The sequence below is a fragment of the Anopheles funestus genome, chromosome 3RL (assembly GCF_943734845.2).
Source record: "Anopheles funestus chromosome 3RL, idAnoFuneDA-416_04, whole genome shotgun sequence".
Taxonomy (NCBI): domain Eukaryota; kingdom Metazoa; phylum Arthropoda; class Insecta; order Diptera; family Culicidae; genus Anopheles; species Anopheles funestus.
Window position 1 is genome coordinate 24,541,047 of NC_064599.1, and position 23,690 is coordinate 24,564,736.

Sequence of the window (23,690 nt, forward strand, 5' to 3'; positions counted from 1 at the left end):
TACTGTTGATGAATGTAACGAACGATAATTCCACAGGGATAGCCGAACGGTAATGTTTTACTTTAATTGCTTGTTAGCTAAAGCATTGATTTTGTAATTGATGTTGCAATCGTTTTCGTAGTTGCATACTTAATAATAATTGGAAATCTCAGAAGTTTTTTTTAATAATTTATATTTTGGTCCAGGTCCAGGTCCAGGTCCAGGTCCAGGTCCAGGTCCAGGTCCAGGTCCAGGTCCAGGTCCAGGTCCAGGTCCAGGTCCTGGTCCAGGTCCAGGTCCAGGTCCAGGTCCAGGTCCAGGTCCAGGTCCAGGTCCAGGTCCAGGTCCAGGTCCAGGTCCAGGTCCAGGTCCAGGTCCAGGTCCAGGTCCAGGTCCAGGTCCAGGTCCAGGTCCAGGTCCAGGTCCAGGTCCAGGTCCAGGTCCAGGTCCAGGTCCAGGTCCAGGTCCAGGTCCAGGTCCAGGTCCAGGTCCAGGTCCAGGTCCAGGTCCAGGTCCAGGTCCAGGTCCAGGTCCAGGTCCAGGTCCAGGTCCAGGTCCAGGTCCAGGTCCAGGTCCAGGTCCAGGTCCAGGTCCAGGTCCAGGTCCAGGTCCAGGTCCAGGTCCAGGTCCAGGTCCAGGTCCAGGTCCAGGTCCAGGTCCAGGTCCAGGTCCAGGTCCAGGTCCAGGTCCAGGTCCAGGTCCAGGTCCAGGTCCAGGTCCAGGTCCAGGTCCAGGTCCAGGTCCAGGTCCAGGTCCAGGTCCAGGTCCAGGTCCAGGTCCAGGTCCAGGTCCAGGTCCAGGTCCAGGTCCAGGTCCAGGTCCAGGTCCAGGTCCAGGTCCAGGTCCAGGTCCAGGTCCAGGTCCAGGTCCAGGTCCAGGTCCAGGTCCAGGTCCAGGTCCAGGTCCAGGTCCAGGTCCAGGTCCAGGTCCAGGTCCAGGTCCAGGTCCAGGTCCAGGTCCAGGTCCAGGTCCAGGTCCAGGTCCAGGTCCAGGTCCAGGTCCAGGTCCAGGCCCAGGTCCAGGTCCAGGTCCAGGTCCAGGTCCAGGTCCAGGTCCAGGTCCAGGTCCAGGTCCAGGCCCAGGCCCAGGTCCAGGTCCAGGTCCAGGTCCAGGTCCAGGTCCAGGTCCAGGTCCAGGTCCAGGTCCAGGTCCAGGTCCAGGTCCAGGTCCAGGTCCAGGCCCAGCGGGGCCTTTTATATGGTTATTTCATTCGTTCTAACATGATTTACCTGCAAAGGCCTGCAAAAGTAATTCTCTTGGAAAATATAATCATTTTGTTTTCTTTCATTCATGATGAATGTACTTAGATTGCACATTGTTTGGTTAAATTTTATAATTCCGTTAAAAGCTTCTCAAAACAAAGAATTCTGAGATAGCTTTTGTTTAGTTTCCTATGAGCTATTGGATGTTGTTAGTCCATGTCCATTTTCCAATAATGCTAAATTTCATGTATATTGGGAATGGTTATACGTGCATGCTTTAGAATTGATACGTATAAGCAATATCGAAGTCAGAAATCAGAATTACTGACAAGAGTGTATATCTGTTTTCAAATAAAGCTTTTTAAATAACTAATAGTTAGTAATAAAATATTTGATGAAAACATAATGAAAATTATATAGTTATAAAAGTTTTGAAGTGAAGTGATATTTGTTGCTCCATCCTTAAATTGCATAAAATTCAATCAAATTCAATCGGAACGAAAACTTTTCTATACCATGTTACAATCGAATTGCTCTCCGTCGTCACACTTATGGAGAAAAAAAACTTACTATCTAATAAAAACAAACTCACAAACGTTTCTCACCTGAGCTACTGCTGGCCCCGTACACCGGGTATCATTTACCATCGTTGCTTGTTAACATTGCTGCAAAAACCACAATCGTCCACAACCTGGAATATCAGTTGCGGTACCATTGCCTTCGTGCGAAGGTGTCAAATCTTTGCATACCACAATCTTAACAACGATTCAAAAACCACTCCGGATCGAGTGAGGTAACGGGAAAGCCCTCTAATGTGCTGGATGCTTGAATGCGAAAGCATGCGAAAGGAAAATACCTTCTTGTGAGGATCTCTTGTCCTTTCTGGACGGGTGGCTTTGAGAAAGTTGGTGTCCATTGTTGAGCAAAGGTTGTAAACCACGAGAAAGGGGAATTTTCCGAAGGATGTTATCTGGCCAATGTGTTTCTTTCACCCACGGGTAAGAAAGGGTTTCGTATGTGTCGAATGTATCAGCTGAACTGATTTTGAGAATGTTTTCTTCCCAGGAATGGTTGGGAGTGGTATTAACGAATCGATTATGATGCTGCCTGGGAGAATACTAGCTCGGTATTAATGAACCTAACCATCCATTTCCGTACGGTCAGTAAGCAGGAAAATCTCTTAAAGTTTCTCGAGAACGTTAGAAGATATGATTTCTACGTGCATAAAGTGCCCTCTGGTCTGGTTGCGTTGTACGTGTACACACAATTGCATATCTGCCGCACGTATAAACATTGAGCATAATCTCAACCACTCGAGTGGTGCGCGATATCAGACATAGGGCGTTTTCTTCACACAAGCAGCACCAAGCAAGAAAAGGCAATTAAGAAGTCTGTCATACCTTGTGTACCACCCTTCTGTTGTGGGTTTGTGTCTCTTCCGTTGGACTTTGGACCAACCATTCTTCTCGTGAAGGGGTCTCTTTTGCACAATTGCACAGTAAAACCATCCGGTATCGTGTTTCTCAGTACGCCCCTGGGGGGAACCAGTTTACCCTACATACTGCACTGCAGGGGAATGGAACTTTTCCATGGAATGAATAATTCAACATAGTGAAGATCATAATTTAAATCCCTACCCCTCCCTCATTTCTTGCTGCTACAAACTGCCCATGTGTGGACACACATTCGTTGCGTTGTGTTCGATTGGATGGGTTTTGCGCAAGGGTACGGTTAAATGCTAACGTACCCGTACCCCGTACATCGATGTAATCAAATTTGCTTGTGCTTAGCAAGAAGAGTCGAATCCAACGAAGTACCAACTTATCTAAATTTGATAACATTCTAAACAAATAGCAAATATCCCTTTGCATTGCTATACCCGGTATGCTACCTGTGTATGTCCCACGATCGAACGATGCTTCAGGATGTTATGCTCGAAACGGAGCAAGTGTGTAGTGTACCTGTTTATAATGAAGTAAAAATAGGGTCAGCTCATCCTTTTGTCAGTTGACCAGGTTTTTGCAAAACAATAGGGCGGAAGCTTTTTACAACATACCGGATAAATCGGATCAAATTGCACTACACACAGCACTGCAAAAAAGCGGGGGTTTACCTGAGCTTGTTTTGGGGCAGTACGATTGATTAGTGTACAGTCGGTAGGTGCAGGTGAGTGGTGCGGTAAATCAATATCGGTATATTTTCATAAGCCCTATTAAACATCAATTCCATTGCAATAGTGCGCCTAATGGCCGTACTACTTCTGAAAACCCAATCGAAAATGGTTTAACTTATTGGCAAAATTATTCACTCTCGTAGTTCAACTGCAGTTGGATTACAGTGCAATATTGCATTCCAGTACTTTATAAGGATGTGCTAAATTAAATTAATATCTCTCGAACAGAGAGAAGCATTAGGCTTTTCGTGTTTTGAAGCATTTTGGATTAGCAATGAATGATTACTTTCAAAAAATATAACTAAGCCAAAAATATGAGTAAAAATCTTTCAATGAAATAATCCAACTTAATTAACTTTGTATTATAAAAATTATTGTTCCAGCTACATATTAAAAGAGTATTGAGAAATATATTAATTTGTTGCTCAATATCGTAAAAAGATGTACTCCTTTTTAATGCTTATCGCACCAAGCAACACCTACAGCTGACTTACAGCTGAGTACAAGAACAACAGCAAAGAGAAACTAATTACCCCAATGTTTGACCAATCTGATGTGTACTTCATTTCAATAAAGCATCTCTTAACTTCTAGCATGAAATAGAAATGCAACCAGTAACGCAACTCGTGAAGCAAATGGGAAAGACTATTCAAACACTATAATCATTATCGGCTCATCAATACCACCGGAATGATGTTGGTTTAGGACACTCGGCATAAAAGTGATTTCGCCCCACTTTTCGGATAAAGTAACAAAGGAAGGGGAAAAGCAACAACAAAAAACACCCACTTTGCTCATGTACTGATGGGCCAGATCAGTTGAAATAATTCTTCTCACACTTGTCGAACCCATTCGCCTCCCCCCGGTGGAAAAGACAAGGTATATACTCAATTGGCGTTTGGGTTTGGTGAATTCCCGTCCCATTTTTGCAAAGCGATGAGCAGCTGCCGTGCTGTTGCATACCGGCAATGCCTGTGGGTTGCGGTTTACGAGCCAGTTAAGAGTGGGAAAATGGGCACTACATCCATTAGCCGATCGGGACGGTAGATTGACGTTTCGGGCCTGTCGGATTTTACGAGCCCGGATGGACCGTCCGTCTGGCTGAGATTTTATCGACCGAATGTACGAATATATCGTTAATTAAAAGCAGACTTGTAGTTGGGCTATCATGTATCGGATGTTGAATGGTGATGCAGACGATGATTCGGTACTCACAAAGAAGAATCGTCTGGTGGTTAGTGGTGCATTTAGGAGACGAAATATCTTATACATATTGAATGATTTGGAGTTTTTATTTTGCTTTCATCTGTGTAATGATATTTTTCCATTTTTTTAAATCATTTTTAAATCATAAACTTCCAAACATCGCTCCGTTTGGTATAGTATTTTCTATGTATGTAGACTGAACATGAGGTTTGCTTTAAACCGGCTGCAGTGTAATTTTCTTCAATTTTGTAATCGGAACAAAATCCAACAGGAAAACTACAGTGTCATATCGTACTATACTCTGTCTTTTGTACTTTATATAAAAACTCATCTTTCATTTTATCCGGATTACGCAACGTGTGTTTGTTTTTTTGCTTTATTTTCCGGACAGTTTAAATAATTTAGAAATATATTTCTTTAAAAATTGTAGTATAGTTATAAAAATAATATTTTCGGTAAAGATGACTGGATAACTACGATATTTGATGATCGCCTAATGAACTATGGGACGAATATGGGGGAGGATCATCGATTCCATGAGCGGCTTGATTCAATATTCTTAAAGATATTTTGTGTGACAAATATGGATAAAAACACGTATGTATAGTGGAATACTGCCTATCCTGCTCATAATGACTCATTCCTGACCGGCTAAATGGATAACACGGATTACAGGCACATCTCATTTAATTGATAAATATTAATGTTAAGCATAACATCAGTGTGTGAGTGTGATGGCTGATGGGTTTTTCACTAAGTACGGTTGTATTTTTCTTAATGGTTATAGATTTAAAAGTAGTGTGTAATATTTTTGTCAAACTTTAGCAAATTGTATCATTAACAATTCAAGCTTGTATTATTGGCTGTTATCCGTTTTCGCGTAAATATGTCCAATCGTGTTTGGAACTGTCTTTTTTTTAAGCTGAACGGATAATCCAACTCCTGGTTAAAGAGCATCAGGATAATCAGAGTTCTACTGTACTCAAATCAGACAGTCGGTATGCCTGCCGTTGAGTGGGCACTCCTGATGAAAATTGTAAGAAGTAAAAAACTGCTTAGTTGCAGTTTTAACATAGAAAGTATGCGATTTGTGAACTCTTTTGCCGAAATTTCGATCATGTCCTGATGAGAACGACCTTAATAACGCTGCAATGTCATTAGTTTTCAATATGTTTCTTGCGTTATTCTTGCACAATTCTCATTTGTTTCTTAAAATTAAAAAAAAGCTTATTGAATTCACAGTGTGTATAGTAGTGACCAATTTGATTTAGTGATTACACAATATTATAAGAAAAATATGCTTTAATTGTCCGTAATTTGATATAAAACGGTAATATGTTATTAACTCGATTAAACTTTTTACATTAATATAAACTTCTTTTCGCCTAACAAGACGAGATATGTCAAACTACCTAAAGGGGTTTTCAAATGTCCTAAACAAAGAGCTAGAAGTTGTGCTAGAAGAAAATTTACACAAAAGAAGGCTAAGCTAAGCACAGATAAAAATGTATCCCCCCCCATACGTTTTAAACCAACCTTCGGCACTATCGAGCACGTTGAGAGTTTTGTGAGACTCCCTTTGGGAGGTACATTTGAACAAAAGGCAACATCGGTGAAGAAATCTTGACTTTTCTTGAAAAAGCATCTACCACAAAACCCACAGCCGATTGTCATTCGTCTCACAGAACCGGATAGAACGACCGTTGTGTCATCTCGGTTGTCAGTCGTATTTGTTTGGAAAGGTTAGAACATTTGCCACAACAACGAGAAAAAAACAGGAACCAAAAGGTTGAGTAGCCTGCCTGACTAGGGCACTAGAGTTTGCTGTTTTGAATGGCGGAAGGGCAAAAAAAAACGGCCTCCTTCTCATGCCTCATGACAATAAGCAGTGATTTTGTTTTCGTGCTGTGTTTCCCATCGGACAAGAACCAACCGGCAACACCCACGCATCCAACAGAACCGTTTGGGTGACATTAGCTGTTCGCAATGAAAGAACGCAGTGTCTCACATGCTTTGAGTCCGCTGCTCGGAAGAATGAATAGGCACATGGTCTTGGTGGTCTCGTTAATAAGCTTTCCTTCTATTGCGCACACACAAAGGTGCTGGGGACCGGCAAAAAGAGGAGTTCATCATGATGCTGCTGCGGTTGACTCAAGTGTCCCAGTGGGTAGGTACAAGTTCCGGTACGCAGTAGATAAAACTACTGCAGCACATTTCTCACACCACTACATTGGGCTTGGCTTGTTGGGTTCTTCCTTTTGGTGGGGGGAACACATTTTCCGAACCATCACACATCCGTACCGAAGGCAAAACTGTTGAGAAATGAATGCTTATCCTACGTTTTTTTTTTGCTTTCCTCTTTACCCGGTCAAAGGACATAGAGTTGCGAAATACTGGGCGACAAGCATCATTCGCTGCACGTTTTGTGTTGTTCTTTAATGCTGGTGATGGGTTTTAGGAGGGGTTCACTATTCCATTGGAAGCGTGTAGTTATATCGGTAGAAAACGAGCTTATCACGAATGTGTGTGTGTGTGTGTCCGTGTGCTTCGGCGGCTTGTAACACGGTGTCCCGGGAGTGCTTATTTTTCTATTATACACTTACATTATGAGCAACATGTACCATTGAAAGGCAATCCCTTTCCTGGGGGTCCGTCCTGGCACTTCTCTCCACGGGACGGAAGAATTCAATGAGGGTTCTGGTTCCGTGCAGCAATCCAATGCAATAATATCGTCTGTCTCGACAGGCAGGAGCGTTTGGTAGTGTCCAGTGTTCCAGGTCGGTAAAAGTTGCTTTTTCCCCTCTCCCTTTCCATAGAAACTAGCAGCAAGAATCTGGTTTGTGCTTCAGGATAAAACCTAAACTCATCCGGATGGGAAAAAGGGCTGTTTGCAGTGGTGAAAAGCGGAAAGGTACCGTACTTCCTACCGCAATGGACGATTTTTCCAGGCATACCGATTGTATACCCGTGCGATTGGGAAAGCGAGAAAATGTGCCCAAGGCGAATTGGAAATGCTTCAAGTATTTCGAATCCGTTGGGTGTCTGGGTAGCGCTCCTTACTCCCGCCCTTTTCTACCACCAAATGTACACCAATGCACCGAGCATTGGATCTATTTATCCAGCAGATCAAGACATCCTTAGCAGTGTGGTAGGGAAACGAAAGGAAAACAAGCAACAAAAAAAAGAAAGAAACTGGAACAGAATGCGATATGATTGGAAAGCGTTCGACATCGATTGGTTTGGCCCAATGGCGAAAGACGATGCGATGGTGTCCGATGGTCAACGATGCTTCTTCAAATCCATTCTACCTCGAGGGTAAATCAAAGAAAAACATTGCCGAGCACCGTTCGGGACACTATCGGGGAGTGGGAGGGAAAGTTCCGCTGGTCTAAGGGTGTTTAATCAGAAACCGGGTGGGAAGAAATGTTGAGAAAGCAACCGCTCCGTGGTAAGTGTATCTTTTCAAACTGATTGTTATTTTAGCAGCCACGGGATGGGATGTAGAAGAAGAAAAAGAAAAGAAAAACGAATGGCGCTTTCGGGAAGGATATGCACACACGCGCATACAAGCATGAAATTTGATTTTAATTTATTGGTCCCTGCAACTCAATTACGGGCTTTAGTTTTGAGGGTTGTGTTTTGTTATTTTTGCTCCTCCCCTTTGTGGCTTTTGCGGATGAAATTTATTCACAACATGTGTTGAAAAAGAAATTGTTTGCAGTTGCAACGTGGTAAACGGATCATTGTTGCCAATGAGATGCCGTGCAAACTCTTTGTGTTGTTTTATTATAAAATTTTGTCGTATTATATCTTTCTTTTTTATTTTAAACCTGTTTGGTTCTTGGTCCTTTAAACTAATTATTTAAACTAATTTAGGTTATATATTAAATTGCTGTACCAAAATCTCTTATAGAAGAAATAAAAGTTCGGAAAAAAGATAAAGATAGAATAAATTTAAGGACTAAATAATGACAAGCAAGGAAATAGAAAAAAAATAAGTCCAAAATTCATTGCAGACGATAACAGACAAGAGCGGACTACAGTCAGAGAATACGTGTAAATTCACTACAAACTATAAAATTTGCATAATTTCGTGAAATGGGCGAATTTTGAAAGATTTTCTTAATAAACTTCAACAGAAGAAGTGGACTAGAGTAAGTTAGTTTTGAATAGTTTAGATCATGCTGCTCGTTTTTTTCCGATTATGGTGGATTTGTGCGATTTAATTCCAAATAGTTGTACATTAAAGAAGTAGTACTATTTCTAAGTTGAGTTGGTTAAGGTAAGTTGTGCACGCTTTTTTCGCCACACAGTCCACAAATTGCATCAAATAACCAACCTTATTCGCTAGACTCAACTCAAAACTCAACATTGACAATCTCTCAATACATTCAATCTCAATGCCTCTCTATAGATGCCGTTTCGAGTTGATTAAGGATATCAAGGAAAATTTGTTGAGGAATCTGAAGTTGATCTCTTCAAATGCATATAGTAAATGTTTCGATGACTGGAACAAAGATAACATAGTGTATATAGTGGGGCCTATTATGAGGACAGCAATGTAAATTTCGTCAACTGCCTCAAATTTTTTTTGATTAAATTCCATAGTATATTCCATATTCTTTTGTTACAGAATGTATTAACCACATTACATTCCACAACAGCAACAAGAACACGTATTCGGCTCTGCTATCATTGCATCACACTATTGCAAGGAATGTTATGCTAATGCGGATGGATTAAATAATTAAAAATAATCAATGTTTAATTGAAATAAACATAATTTGGTGATAGGAATAAGCTGTTCATTTTTGAAATTATATTATATATTTAAAATTATTTGGAACATAAGCTTTTGGTAAACTTGTTCTGTAATCTCAATCGCGTTATTGGAATTGGGTTATGAAGAACTAGTACAACTCAATTTACGTAGGAAGGAAGTACAAGTGTTTTCAATGATTGCACGTACAAATAGCACAAATGAAATGTGTTCGAAAATGGCAATAGACGCAAACCGAATATATGAGTAACTTTATTTTAAACATTTGAACTGAACGTGTTGTGTGGTGGTACATAAATATTCCATACAGTTTTGAAGCACTATCTTCTAAGAACTGTCCATACACATTCGACACACTACACAAACGCTGTAAGATCATTGTAATAACATTATGCTACGTGTCATCTGCGTAACAGCACACAAGTAGTGGTACGGTTGCCATACAAGTAAAGCACTTTCCGTTGTCTACCTTTTATTACTCACACAAAACTACGACCCCTTGCTTCCTTTACAGTGTTCACTAACAACATCATGTTTGTTGTTGGTAGTAGCTCAAAATTTTTATCAAATTGAATCTTCTTCCATGCTACGTTCCGTTTCTTTGAGTGTAAAGCACGACATTGACATTGCCGGTAAGCACAATGCACCGATCCCCGGTCCCGGTATAACCGCATTGCACCGAGATTTTAGCGTTACTTCGCTTACCGATGATGGTTTGCCAAGCGTCAAGATCCAATAATACACGCCCGAGGATGGTGGTACGTGCTGTCTTGGTGACCGTCCAAGGGTCCAAGGACAAGGCACACTGTAACCAACTGCTCCATAGATGGGAGGTATCATTTTTTCGCTATTTTTGTGGTTAGTATCCTTTACAGGACATTCTTTCGCAAACAAGCGTTTTCCCGCGGGAGACAAAGATTCTTCCCCGTGCAATGTTGCTTCTGTTTGTGGTTGGGTTTTTCTTACTTTTCCTCTATTTTGTAGATCCCTTGGCGCTGGCTATCGTGGTAGTAGAAAAATGTGATACTTGGAAATGGAAGGTAAAGCTGCGGTAACAGACTTACTCTTGTGTTTGGTTTGATCGTACTTTTTGTCCGTTTCATAAAGCGAAGAAAAACCATATATTTTGTCCTGTTCTGGTTTTAACATTGGATTCTGTGTGCTGTATAGCAACAACCTTTTCCCAGAAATTTCTTCCTCATGAAGCACAAAAAAACCCCGATTTGTTACATGCTTTCTACTTTCCCGAAAACCGTAAGCTCTTCTTAGCAAATGAAGAGTATTCGATGTAGTTTACGAAAAGGTAAAGTTTGTGAAAGCTTGCATTCCTCTTTTTTTCTCGGCTACATTCAACTATTCGAGGCCTCCGTTACGAGTTAAGCTTCTTCTGCGGAACTCAATGATGCCATTTTCGTTTCATTTATTCAGCATCTTGCCTCCCCATTTCGGGTTCCGGTGCGCTTGTAAGTGAAAAGCGTTGTCTGTAGCCATGCAAAATGGGTTCACTTTCACCTCGGAACTGCTTGTGTGCAAATTGGCAAATGGTTGCATGTCAACACGATCCTGCTGTCACGGTATGCTTGCAAGCGATATATTGGACGGTGGGATGCATTTGGCGAGCCGGTTATCTTTTCCTTACATGGGCTAATTGTTTAATTTTCAACGCAAGTAATTTTGCGTGTTAATTGCACTTGTTTAATTTTTCCAAATGTTGAAGTTGATTTTTTGTTTCTAAATTACAATTTATTATTTAGCTTTGACTTATAATGTTTTCAATAATATCAACATTTTCTCAAAAGGGTAAAAATGCAACATTTTCTTTATTTTTTGTAAAGAGCCACGGATTAGTAACGGAAAATTGTTAAGTTTTTTTAATGCTAATTTTTGGAAAAACCTTTTGTAACTGTTTCGTATCTTTATATGTCATATATTTTTTATAACATAATTTAAACGCATACACATTCAATGAAAGCAGTTTAGTTATTTTGTGCACACATATATTCAGAAAATAATACGCATACAACAGTGTTTTGCATGTTACAAGTATGTATGGTTTTAATTTCTAATGATTTTTAAAGCATTTTTTATTTTAATGTAATATCTGCTCATACCTACCAGGCGATCTACCAGGCGCCTCCATTTGTTATATTTTGGAATACGGAATGATCGTAAATCAATATCAAAATACAACAAAATAATTATTTTGGGGCGGCCCGGTGGTGCATGTGAAAAACGGCGCCCGTCCACACGGCAGGGACCGGGTTCAAATCCCATGCGGACCGTCTCCCCGTAGCATGGACTGACTATCCTGCTATGTGGTAAAATAAGTCTTGATACGGCCAGGCCGTTCTAACCGAGCAAAAAAAAAAAAAAAAAAAAATTATTTCATTGGTTCAGCTTTTTTTTACGTGAAACAAGATATACTGTTAACGTTGTGGAAAAATTGCTTACCTGTTGAATTGTCCCAATCTTTATAATGTAATATTTCATGACTAAAACCGGATCGTCTTGCTTATTTTGAAGAATTAAACTTTGTTTAGTTATATGACAAAGTTTTATTTCTATAAACTACTTAAAAAATAGGTATCATGCTTCTTTCTTGAGCTACCAGGCGCCTCCATGTATTGTAAAAATTAAAATATTTAACACATAATTGAACAAAAAATTTTATGCTAATGTTTTCAAAGAACTCTTCGTTGCTGTTAGGAATCTTTATAAGGCTGTTAATTTTTAATTTTGTTATAAAATATGCAGAAAACCAGATACATAGAACAGTGTTTACGTGTTACAAATACTGTTTAATGTATGGTATAACTTTCTAGTGAGTTTTAAAGCCAATATTCATTTTAGTGTAATATTTTTATAATATTATTTATCTTGCTTATTTCATTGAACTACCAGGCACCTTAATTTCTTAACAACTACCAGATTGATCTTTCATTCGTAACTAACTAATAAAATAAAATGAAACAATTCTTTCCTAATTTTTTGTTTAGCTTTATATTTCGTAAAGAAGATTATAATGATAACGTGTTAGAAAACTCGGCTAAAACTAACATGACTAAAACTGGATCGTATTGATTATTATGGAGAACTAAAATTTGTTTTTATAAACTAATTAAAAAACGGACATCATGCTTTTTTGCTTGAACTACCAGGCGTCTCCATATATGGAAACGTTTTCTAAACTGTTCTAATACCGGCAGTTCTAACTTATACACGCTTCGAATTCAACACGTACAACTGGTTATGAAAACATCCCGGATGAAACTACACAGTGTTTTCGAATTATAATTGCATAACCGAGCTGGTTGTGCAACGTTAATGGGTTGGATAATTTTGTACTTTTCTTTCATTTCCAAACCGCCATTTCGCGACGCAACGAAACAATCGTAATGCATGCAAAAAGAAACAACCCATTCGCGAAAGCACACCATTAAAGTAAACGAGCGCCGAACGAGCGCTGAGCATTTTTAATTACAAAATTCAATGAATCGAATATGGCGTGGTGTGGTTGTGGTGTGGGTTTTCCACATATTACACCGATTGCAGTTTTGCAAATGATTGTGCAAGAGATTCAACATTGCGAATGGAATCGAAAAGCATTAGCGACTCGGGTACAAATGATAAGGAAAAGAAAACATTTGCCGCACTGCTGTGGTCGTCTTCGTTCTTGCAGTGCAAAAGATTTAATTTGTTTTTTTTTTTCATTGTGGTCGATGTTTTTTATGCTCAAAAGAACTCAACAAAAGGCTAGCAGTTTGATAGTGCAATCGATAAATTTGTGCGGTTTCGTTTTCGGTTTACCGTCCGCATTACTTTGCCGTTCTAGGGTGGAAATGTGATTTAAGACCATTTTTCTAGCTAATGTAGTTTCGGTGTTCCACGATGGAATTTCTTTTATTACTTCCATTGCCGTTTCGGTGTAGCATCGCGCTATACTTCGCGTATATGGCATTTGCTTTACTGAGTCGCAATCAGTTTTTAAGATAGTTTTGATACACTTCAGAACAGTTCACGGTGACCATAGTGCCTCGGTATTGCTTCTACGTTTGTTGGCAACCATCGGCGATATATTACACTGATGGGATAAGAAACTTTCATTTCTTGTAGAAAATTTCTCCAGGTCGAACGAAATGAACTGAAAGAACGATTTCTTTGATTCACGTTTTACCTCCCAACAATTGGGATGGGTTTCCCTCCCCGCGTGACCTTTCGGTATTCGTACAAAACCGAACGATCGGTTTTCATAAAAGTGGCTTCACCAAGTAGGAAAGTTTTCGATTTCACGTCGGTGTGTTTGTTTTAAGCTGAATCTTCTCTGTTTTTGCTGTAATGGACGGCCTCCCCAGGTACAAATGGCCGCTTACAATTACGGCACCATACTCATGCCAGTGCAAACTTGGTAGCTGGAATTTGTGGTGAAAATCATCAGAAAAGTAAGTAACTGCAGCTTGCCCTTAACTTTGCAGCCATTTGTCATCTTTGCCATGCACACAGGAGTAGGAGGCGACTAAACTTTTTCTTCTCAACATCGTAGCAATGCGTAGCTGTTGATGTGTTTGTTGCTACCGGTGTGGATGCCAGCATCTTCTTTCCTCAATTTGCATCAATGTATGCAAATGTGTGTGTTTGTGTGGGTGTGTGTAGGTGCATTTACCTAATACGAGTGCTTATCACAGTTTTGTGCGAGAGAAACTTTCAACTTACTTCACAGTAAGAGGCTTCAGCAAACTTGCTCATGCACCAAGAGCATAACTTTGAAGGCGAGAAATTTAGTTGCTTTTGAAAATGATAAAAGCTTCAACAAAAAAACGCATTAACGCTACGCTAAACAGTAAGTGACGAAGTGGAAACATTTTATTCTTACTTGCAAATTACATCATGTGTTTTTTTTTTTGTGTGTAAAGAACGACAGTTTTCCAAGTTTGTTTTTCCCTGCAATGTATCTTGTGTTGTTTTGGTCTTTTACATTTCCACGGCTGCAGCAGTCTGCAAAACATTATTAGATGTTGACGAGCACTAGGAAACCCACACAGATGGGTAAACGAGAAATAACATCATACGGGAAGTCGCAAGTAAATCAAGCTCAGAAAGACGAAAAGTCTTCCACGGGTGGAAAAGCACTTCAAGCTAAAACTCCCGGGGAGTCTCTTTAATGCGACTACGCGACGTCAAACGCATGCGGCAGCACGCTTGTCTTCCTGCCTCGATTGCTGGAATGATGGAAATAACCAAGCAAAGTGTGGCTGTGCCACCCGTGAACGATGCACTAGCCCAACGGGAGAGAAATTAAATAAATTTCAGATCTAATGAGATGATAATTGTGATATAAATTTAATTAGCGCATGTTCTTCAAGCAATGAATTAATTAACATTTCCCTTTCGGGATTAATTATTCATTCCACAGCGACTGGTGGAGGCTGGGGTCGGTGTCAGCGGCCGACATATTTTTCCAACCTACAGCGGGTACGGTTCACGCGCCAAGTGTCCGGAACGGATTGAGGCCACCCCTGTTTTTAACCAGCTGTTTCTTGTGCTGGGTAGGATAGGTAGCAGCTTTTACTTTAGCTTTCGCTACAGAGAGTTATCAACAAAAAAACAAAAAAAGCATACACAGGTATGCTGTCGCTAATGTCAATGATCGGGTTGGAGCATGTCTGGCCGAAATAAGGCAAAGGAGCGTTCTTATTTTGCTTCTTCCATCCCATGGTATAGGAAGAAAGCGTTTTCCATGATGAGGGCAGTTTACGTAAAATGATGTACGGTTGTCTGGTCTTGCTACATCAGTCAAAGGCTTACAGTGTTCTAAGCTTTCCATCCTTCACGAAGATATAGCGCTGAATGCTGTTGCATGAAGTTTTGAAAGGAAAGAAGTGACACTTTGTAATACATGCTTTTTAACCGGGGAGCCGGTGACGGGAGTCTGCTCATTACTGCTGACGGTAATATTATTTTTAGAGCTACTCATGCCAAACGGCTTCGAAACATGTTGTGTTGATGTTTAGCAATTATATGCCTTATGGGAATGAGGTTGGCGCGTAAGTAGAAGTGTGTAATTTAATTTAGTTGTAGCAATGGTTTTTTACTTGGTTCTTTTATATTACGATGGCTGCTGCCGAATCGTTATGGTTCGAGTAAGTGTTGAATGTATGATTTCAAAAAAGCTAGTGGAAATGTCTTGTCTTGTATGGATTATTCTTTAATGTAATATAGAAAAAAAAAAACATAATTGCTTGTTAAGATTTTGTATTTCACTCACTAAGTTTTGTAAAGTGTTTTTAAAAAACTTTTGTTTGTGTTCTAAAAAAAAATATTATTTTTTCATTATTATAAGCATTAAAATTAAGTATATTCTATTGAATTATTATATGAAAATTCGCTGTTTTTCTAAAATTTATATTTTTTTATTTATCTGAATAAGTTATGTCAGTTTATTAAGTCTCTGTAGTTTGGATTTTTTAAGACCTTTGAAAGGCAGTTTGTCGACCCTTCATTTATACCCTTAAATGATCCGTTCAACGTACAAATGTCCATTTAAGTAGCAGATTTGCGTGTCGTATAGTGACTCGCATCCAACAAATCACGGTGTTTGCTCATACACGATAACTCATGCGTGCATGCAAATCGTGCCCAGCCCGTGCTAGTAAGTGCGCACACATGCAACACCGTGTCAGAAGTCACTTGGCATGGGTGTAATTACCTGCCGAATCATGCACACTGGCAAACACAAGAACAACGCTGATAATATTAATTATGATGACAATGCCCGGCAACTAACAGGTCCTCAGCACGAACTCAACCTTCGGCAAGGAACATGTAAGTCCAATGGATAGCTACAATAGAAAAGCAAATGGGTTTAACAACTGAAAGTACGTGACTGCCCACACCAGGACACATCCGTACAGAAATATTTCAACCATGTGACGGTACCGTACCCGGTTAGCCGGGTTAGTTTGCCGTGCGTAATTTCCTGTGACAGCATTATCCACCAGTTATGCATTCAGTAACAAGTACTCGACCGATGGCGTACCGTTCAACTTCGTTTCTATTACTACGCTTTCTTCACCAAACGAAGGACGGAAACTTTCTTCGCAACGCGCCGCAAACCCATTCGTGCTGCAAAAAGGGGACCTGCAACACGGGGCCCAGTAAATAGGGGACAAATCTTGCAAACGAGCGATCGTAAACTGTTAATTGATTGACACCCGGCGAACCGTAAGGTTGACCACGTTCGAGTTGGTCATAACTCGTCCCTTTTACTATCTGCACTGTAATGTCCGATCCCGATCCGTGCATTGGGTGGGGATGGGATGTATAATGCTGTCCGTACTTCCGCCACGCGTTAACTTATGGCCAGAACAGATGGTCGTCCGTATGGGGTATCTACTGTTCGGGTTGTTTTATGGCACTGTGCGGTGTACGGGCCTGAGTGATACAGGAAGTAACAAAAGTTTTACGAAGTGAATGCATAATTCAATGACAGATGTTTGCTTACATATGCTGAAAAAGAGATGTTGAATGTTTAAAGATAAAATCTTGTTCTAAATTTATTTGCAATGTAAGTTAAATTTAGTCGTCAACTGCTATTACGCCTCATGTGGCATTGTTCAGTAAATTTCTATAGATTTTCATTTTTTCAATAAAGTTTCCATTTGACAATATTTATATTTTATTTAAACATTGTGTATAGTTTCCATTACACGTGGTTTCTGAATAATTTCTGAAAAAATCTCATAATCATTTTTTTCTTGAACAACCAGACGCCTCCATGCATGTAAATAATTAACATATTTGAGGTGTATTTAAAAAATTGCTTTATTGCTAATTTTTTTTGCAGCTTCTTCGAATGTTTATGAGAATGGTAATTTTTTATAATATTATTTTACCACAAATATTATTGCTTAAATTTTATTATATATGTTTTGTACTGAAATTTGCAGAGAATCAGACACATAGAAAAGTGCTTACATCTAACAAATACTGTTTAGTGTATGGTATAACTTTCTATTGATTTTTTAAGACATGCTTATTATGCTCCTGCTTCTTAATCTGAACTACCAGGCGCCTCCATTAGTTAACATTTTTTTTGGCTAGAATGCTCTTCTTAATTGTTTACATGTTAAATTCAATGGCATCAATCTTTATAATTTTTTGTTTCATGACTATAACCTAATCGTAGTGATTATTATGAAGAGTTTTTTTAGTCAAGAATTTGTTTTTATAAACTGTTTAAAAATGGGAATCAAACCTTTTTCTTGAAGTACCAGGCGCCTCCATATATGAAAATATTTTATTTTAAAAAATATTTAAATATGCTATTTTTATTTAAAAATGTTATAGGCCTTATGCCCAAAAGTAATGTAAAATTTACAAAATAATGACCAATTTATTCTGGCTGTAAATTTTTATAGTTTTCCACCTAGACGAGAAAGCCGTGATCCTTACGCCTTTTTACGATTGTAACCGTTAATTCTATGTCAATGCTTTAGATAACACATTAAAGTAACTTATTTAGAACAATCCCTTTCTGTGCGTCGTTGATAGATTTATAAGTAACTCCTGTAACATATAAGTAAATTTGAACGATATTGATTGATTAATTAGAGAATAATATGTTATATTGCATAAAATGTGCCATTAAATGTGTGATGATTTATAACTGTGCGGCAATACAGCTTAAAGCTGACCGAATAAATATATATATAGAACAAAATGTTTGATTTTTGTTCATACAAAATAGTAATACAAAATGCAATGGAAATTGTGCTGCATGCAGGTAATACTGCTTGGCTACACACAAAACATTCCATTCGAACACAAAAGCAGCGTCCGTTCTTTGCTTCCCTTGTTGTTTACCGCCTCTTTGCATCTAATCTTGTTACCACCCCGTTCATTATGCATCGACGGCAAAATCGCACATAATGCTACTAATGCTTCGTCAGCAGTCATCAGGCGTCATCGATTGCAATTTCCATTCGAGCGGTATGTGATTTGGTTGGTCTCTGGCCTCCATGGTAATCATGGCTGGCAGCCGATCGAAGCAAATCTCGCACGATCGATCCGTGTATCGTTTTCCCTGGAGATGCATTTTCTCCTTTGCTGTGCAGCACACACATAAATACACGCAACTCGCCCACTTCTCACAACCCGTTCACCACGCGTTGCCGATAAATAAGGGAAAAGCTCTTATGATTGCTAAATGTTCTCACACTTTGGCACATAATGCTGCCGCTTAAGTCTACCAACGACCGTGACAGGGAAGGTAATACCGAACGCAAGCGGGTTGCGATCGTGCCCGCTTTCTGCTTGACCCGAAGCACCTCCTTAAATTAGCTCCGAAAACGTATCTCGTTAGCAAATCTCGATACCGTACATAACACGATTTTGTTATGATAGCACATGAGCATCGAAGGTGGGCAGCCTCATTCTTGCAGTCGAGTGCCTCGACCAGTAATCGAGCGATCTTGAACGGAGTCGACGATGCGGCGACGTCCGATTCCTTTTCGTCTTCGTACGAAGATTTGGGTGGGGTTGATGTTCTGGCACTCCTGCCACCAGGGTTGGTGCTTGAAATCTAGGAATGGTGCTAATTTAAGCACAGCGATAAAGCCGTACTTTACTTGCTCTAGCTTGTTGGTGCTGTGTGTGTCCTTTTTGCTGCTTTTACTTCCGGGGTCAGCCATGTTTACAGTGTTGGACGGAAGAGTTGCTGCAGTGTGCCAGAGTGCGATGTAAAGTTATATTTAAATTATGATTTTTTTGTGAATTTTTAGTTTCGCGACTACATGCGATAAAGCAATTGGTCTTTATTTGTAGTGAGTTTTTGTGTTAACAGTCTTCCGAAATTTTTAATGTTGTTTTTCATTTCTTCTACCTTTGTAAGATTCAAACAGATATACATGACCAATCAAATAATGGTTTCAATATTGTAAATATTTGTTTGAAGTGTTATTATTAGAAAAATAATTTTAAGTTGTTATGGGTATTTTTTTGTACGATGTTTTCTATAATATACCTGAAATAATATATTTGATTGGAAAATATCAATATTAAATATAACACACCGCAAAATTGTTTTGCGTTTTGGTTATCACCGAAGTTATTACAAGCTTTAAATAATAAAACTTTTATAATAAAAGTAAGCAATTTGCACAAAATTTGAGTTATTATTTTAAAGAAATAAAGTAATTCAATAATACTTCTTTTTGAAATACTTCATTTAAAACGAAAAGACAATAAAATTTCTTTTCTTTTTTACGATAGTTTTAATCTTATGCTTATGCAATTTTTACACAACTCATACTCGTTGGATTAAGCTTCAACTAAAGGAATTTTAACCAATGAACTTGAAGAAATTTCTCACTTTCTTTTAAATATGTGAAACATTATGCATAACTGTATTGCTTCTGTGTCGCATCTTACACACTCTTTAACAAGCAAAGGGGTATAGTCACGACACTACTGCACAGTGTTTGGCTCTATTTAATTCCGATTTTTCTTCAAGTGTTTTTATGCTGCTCGGTACAATCGCATTCTGTACGATGTGGCAAGGTGTACTAAGGGGCTTTCCTTTACGCTTTTGAGGGTGTTCTCACTCCCAGGGTGTGAACAGTGTAGTGCCTCGCTCATTCCAGCGTCCGGTTTTCGAGGTTGGACAAAATAAATAACCCACCACGAGATGGGTTTTGGGTGTTTCACCCCACGTTTTTCCACAAGTGCCATTCTTGATGCCGCCTGTTGACCATATTACACTTCGGTCTTGGCACCCGTTCCAGGGGTTATGTCTTTCACACCAACCGACTGGTCTTACGATGCTGGTGGCACCTTTTACCCAACTTTCCATCGTTTGCTCTTCACTTCTAATTGAGAACATTTTCAATTTTCGGCTCCTGTTTCGGGCATGGCAACGTCACCAAAACGGCCCTCCCGGGTTGAGGGTTTTATGCGAAATGGGTGTATCACATTTCTCGACCGTTACCACCAAAGTCGTATGTCGAACGTTGATGGTATGGCGGGCATATTGGTTTCATGTAAAGGATCCCGGAAATGTGACCATGTTCTGACCGGATTGTTTACAGCTCCAGCTGCTGTATTCGACCACATTTCGGCAGAACTGTGAAACTTCGTCCGGATTGCAAGCATATTCAATTTGCATTTGCCGTCGCCTTGCGAGTTTCCGCTCCACTCCGTAGCTTTGTTAGGGAGTTGGGCACTTGTATATTGGGGTTTTTGGCGTTCCTTCAAGGTTTGCCGGTTTGTTCCGTGGGCTCGTGTACCTCTTTTCAGGATTTTCGTGCGAAGGGTTGAACACTTGAAGTCAAATTCTCCAAGCAGCGTGTTTCTACTGGAACTAGCAAATGTCGCCGGCGTTGGTCACCTAGCCTAGACTAGTTTTGGCAATTCCGGTATAGCAAGCGTTCTGCCATAGTTCGGGTTGCATTGGATTGCACTGTTCGGAGCGAGAAAGTGGCGTTGTTGTCATGTGACAACCAAAACATCGCTACCATGGTCCGTGCCTTTTTGGGAAACCACGGACCGCACCACGATCGACAGGCAAGTAGCGTTAGTTTTGCGTGCCTTTAATTAAACGAAATCGGATTAGGCACGCTTCCATGTTGGGCTGGATGTTGGGGGTGCCAGTTTTACTTCAGCAGCAGCAAGGCCCGGCTATGATATGATTGCAGAATCGTTAGCAGGCTCTTGAATAATTTCTCTCGTAAGCTCCCGGCGGTACATAAGCCGCTCACAGTTCGTGGAAACTCGTTGCAAAACTATCAACCCTCAGCAACTTCCACATCGGGATCGGCTTCTTACGCCAAGACGGGCTCATTGGAATTTATGTTCTCGTTTCGGTTAAATTGAAGCTCACTGCAAAGTATGCACTAGCTTCAAGTAGCTAGCACGAAACGAAAACGACAGCAGCAACTGAAGAATCGAATTACTTCAGGAGGTGCCCTTGTGCATTTCCTTTCGTTTACAATAAGCGTCTCGTAGGTATGTCTTTTTAGTCCGTGTTTGTGATAATTTAATGCTTCCTAGAATTTCCACCTCGTGTACCGTGCATGTGTGAGATTGTTCCTGCATTCTTGATCTTCAATTGATCTTTAACGCTAATGATGTTTTGTGCGAACAATAGACATTTTCAAAGCCAAGACATGCGCGGTAATGTAATGATTTCTATTCAGTGCAAATTCGTGTGTAAATTGATACGATAAACCAGGGTACAAATTGATGTCGCGTTCCATATGTTGCCTACATTGTGATAAATGGTTCGTATAGCTCATTAAAGGAATGAGAATGCATGAGCATTACGCATGAGATTGTAATGTTACCGATAACACATAAGGGGGCGGAGTGATTTGTAATATAGTAGGTATATATAACAATTATAGATTGCCTAGAAAAAAAAACATATTTCCAAATTTATTCCAATTCAGCCAAATATTCTACACATTGCTGCATCTTTTTGTTGTCGAGAAAGCTTAGTGGATATAAATGTAATGAACTTATTCCACGTATTTTCTTTCATAACGCATGAAATAACAATACATTTCCGGATAGGTGATAATAATGTAAGGCACCTCAAGCGTGTATTCACAAATTTAATGATTCCCGGAGTTTTGCAAAAGTTGATCCTAAACGCAACAATTCAACAGTATTGTTCATCCAAAATTCGGATAATATCATTAAGCTCTAATCATTAAATGCATGTTTTATACAAGATTGCATTTGTGTGAATGAACAAAAACTATATAAAATGGGATTCATGATCTAAAGTCACAATTAAATTTAAAGTTTTTATTGTATTTTTACCTTTGTGTTTTTTTGTTTCATTTACAGAATATTTCACACACCGAGGGATAGGGGTAAGTTTTTTTTATATTAAAGTTTTTATAAATTTTCATACATTACATAAATTACATACATAATACATTACATAATTACATTTACATAAATTAATTACATGCTTCAAATGTAATTCGAAAATTATTTTATAGAAGAAAAACTTCTTTTACGTATACTCTTAAGCTTCTTAAGCTTCTTCTTTCACTTATGTGAAATTTCACATAACAATAACTGTTGGAATGAATTTAATTGTTTGCAGCTTATCTTCTTCTTCACTTTGCGAAACATATAAGTTATACAACAGAGGAATCCCTTAGTAATCATGTTTTTTTACGAGACTGGCAACTTAACTGGCAGAGCTATAAAAGCGATGTAAACAATACATCTGTGGACCATTGTGCACAATTGAGAGAATTGCACAAAATACTTCGTATGGCGCGTTAAACACCCTGTTGTCTGTTGTTAGAATTACAAACGCTGGTACATCATTTCAAAGTCCATCAATGTTTCATCAATTATTACAGTAAAACGTATCGGCCTTTATTAGAAAAAAAATTTATTGCTCCTTGTTAACTCCATTTTTTAAACAACTGATTCAAGACGCAATGTTGAAGGATTAAATGAACCGATATTTGCTGTGGCAAGGCGATTTTACTCGCGGTTAATATAGTTCGATTTCTATCCTTCCTGACTGACTCACAACATTCGATAAGATAAATACTCTTATGATAATAAAAAAATGTGATAAAAAGTTCTGAAAATTAATTGATTAACATAATTTATCATAAGACAATCATTAAAGATAATTATTTTTTTATTTATATTAACCCAACCTGTTGATACTACGGTTTTTACAATTGCATACATTGCAATGTATGCACTTTTAATACAAAACAAACTTTCATTTTATGTTCCCAATGGACAGGTTTACCTTGATAACTGCATCAAACTATCACTTCGTTTGCTCATTATCTGTGCTGTGAACAAAAGGATCGTTTTTTATCTCGGTCGTAAAGCTATCACACAACCGGTTCGAGGCTATTAACGCAACATTCGCGTTTGTTGTTGCATTATGTCAGTGTCATTTGTTTGCTAAACATTTGTATGTTAATTTCAATTGTGCTTCCATTTTCCGACTTCTGTCATTCACGCCCTGTCATGCTATTTCCCAACCTCCGCTTTGTCCGGGTAGATGGTTATCGTTGTTCAATAATTTGATGAAAGCAATTAAAATTTGCTTCCATTGCTGTGTTCCTGTTTTCGGGCGGGCACATCCCGGTGCAGCACCGGATGAAGCATTTGGTCTATAACCGTCCAGTTTTTCGGGAAAGGTTTGGTTACCCGTGCGAACCGAGGTGCATTTTGTGCACGGGATGGTTTTTTTTATTCTCTACCGTTGACGATGCAGAAAATATGGTGCCGCACGCTCGCAGCAGACGTCATCTAATTTGCATCCAAATGCAGCCCGATGCATTGTTATGCGGGATGATAGTCTCGTTTC

The 23,690-nt window shown here is 39.3% G+C and overlaps 2 protein-coding genes across 2 annotated transcripts in view; one reads left to right on the forward strand and one right to left on the reverse strand.

Moving 5' to 3' along the window:
- The window catches only part of LOC125772037 (bifunctional heparan sulfate N-deacetylase/N-sulfotransferase), a 670,071-nt gene that overhangs the window by 415,638 nt on the left and 230,743 nt on the right, over nt 1-23,690 (reverse strand). The gene's annotated exons all lie outside the window — the stretch shown is intronic.
- Nucleotides 544-1,128, forward strand: LOC125772076 (serine/arginine-rich splicing factor 4-like; the record flags this gene model as incomplete). The annotated part of the gene is made up of 1 exon (XM_049443431.1): nt 544-1,128. A coding segment is annotated over one exon (585 nt), but the record flags the coding sequence as incomplete, so codon positions are not given.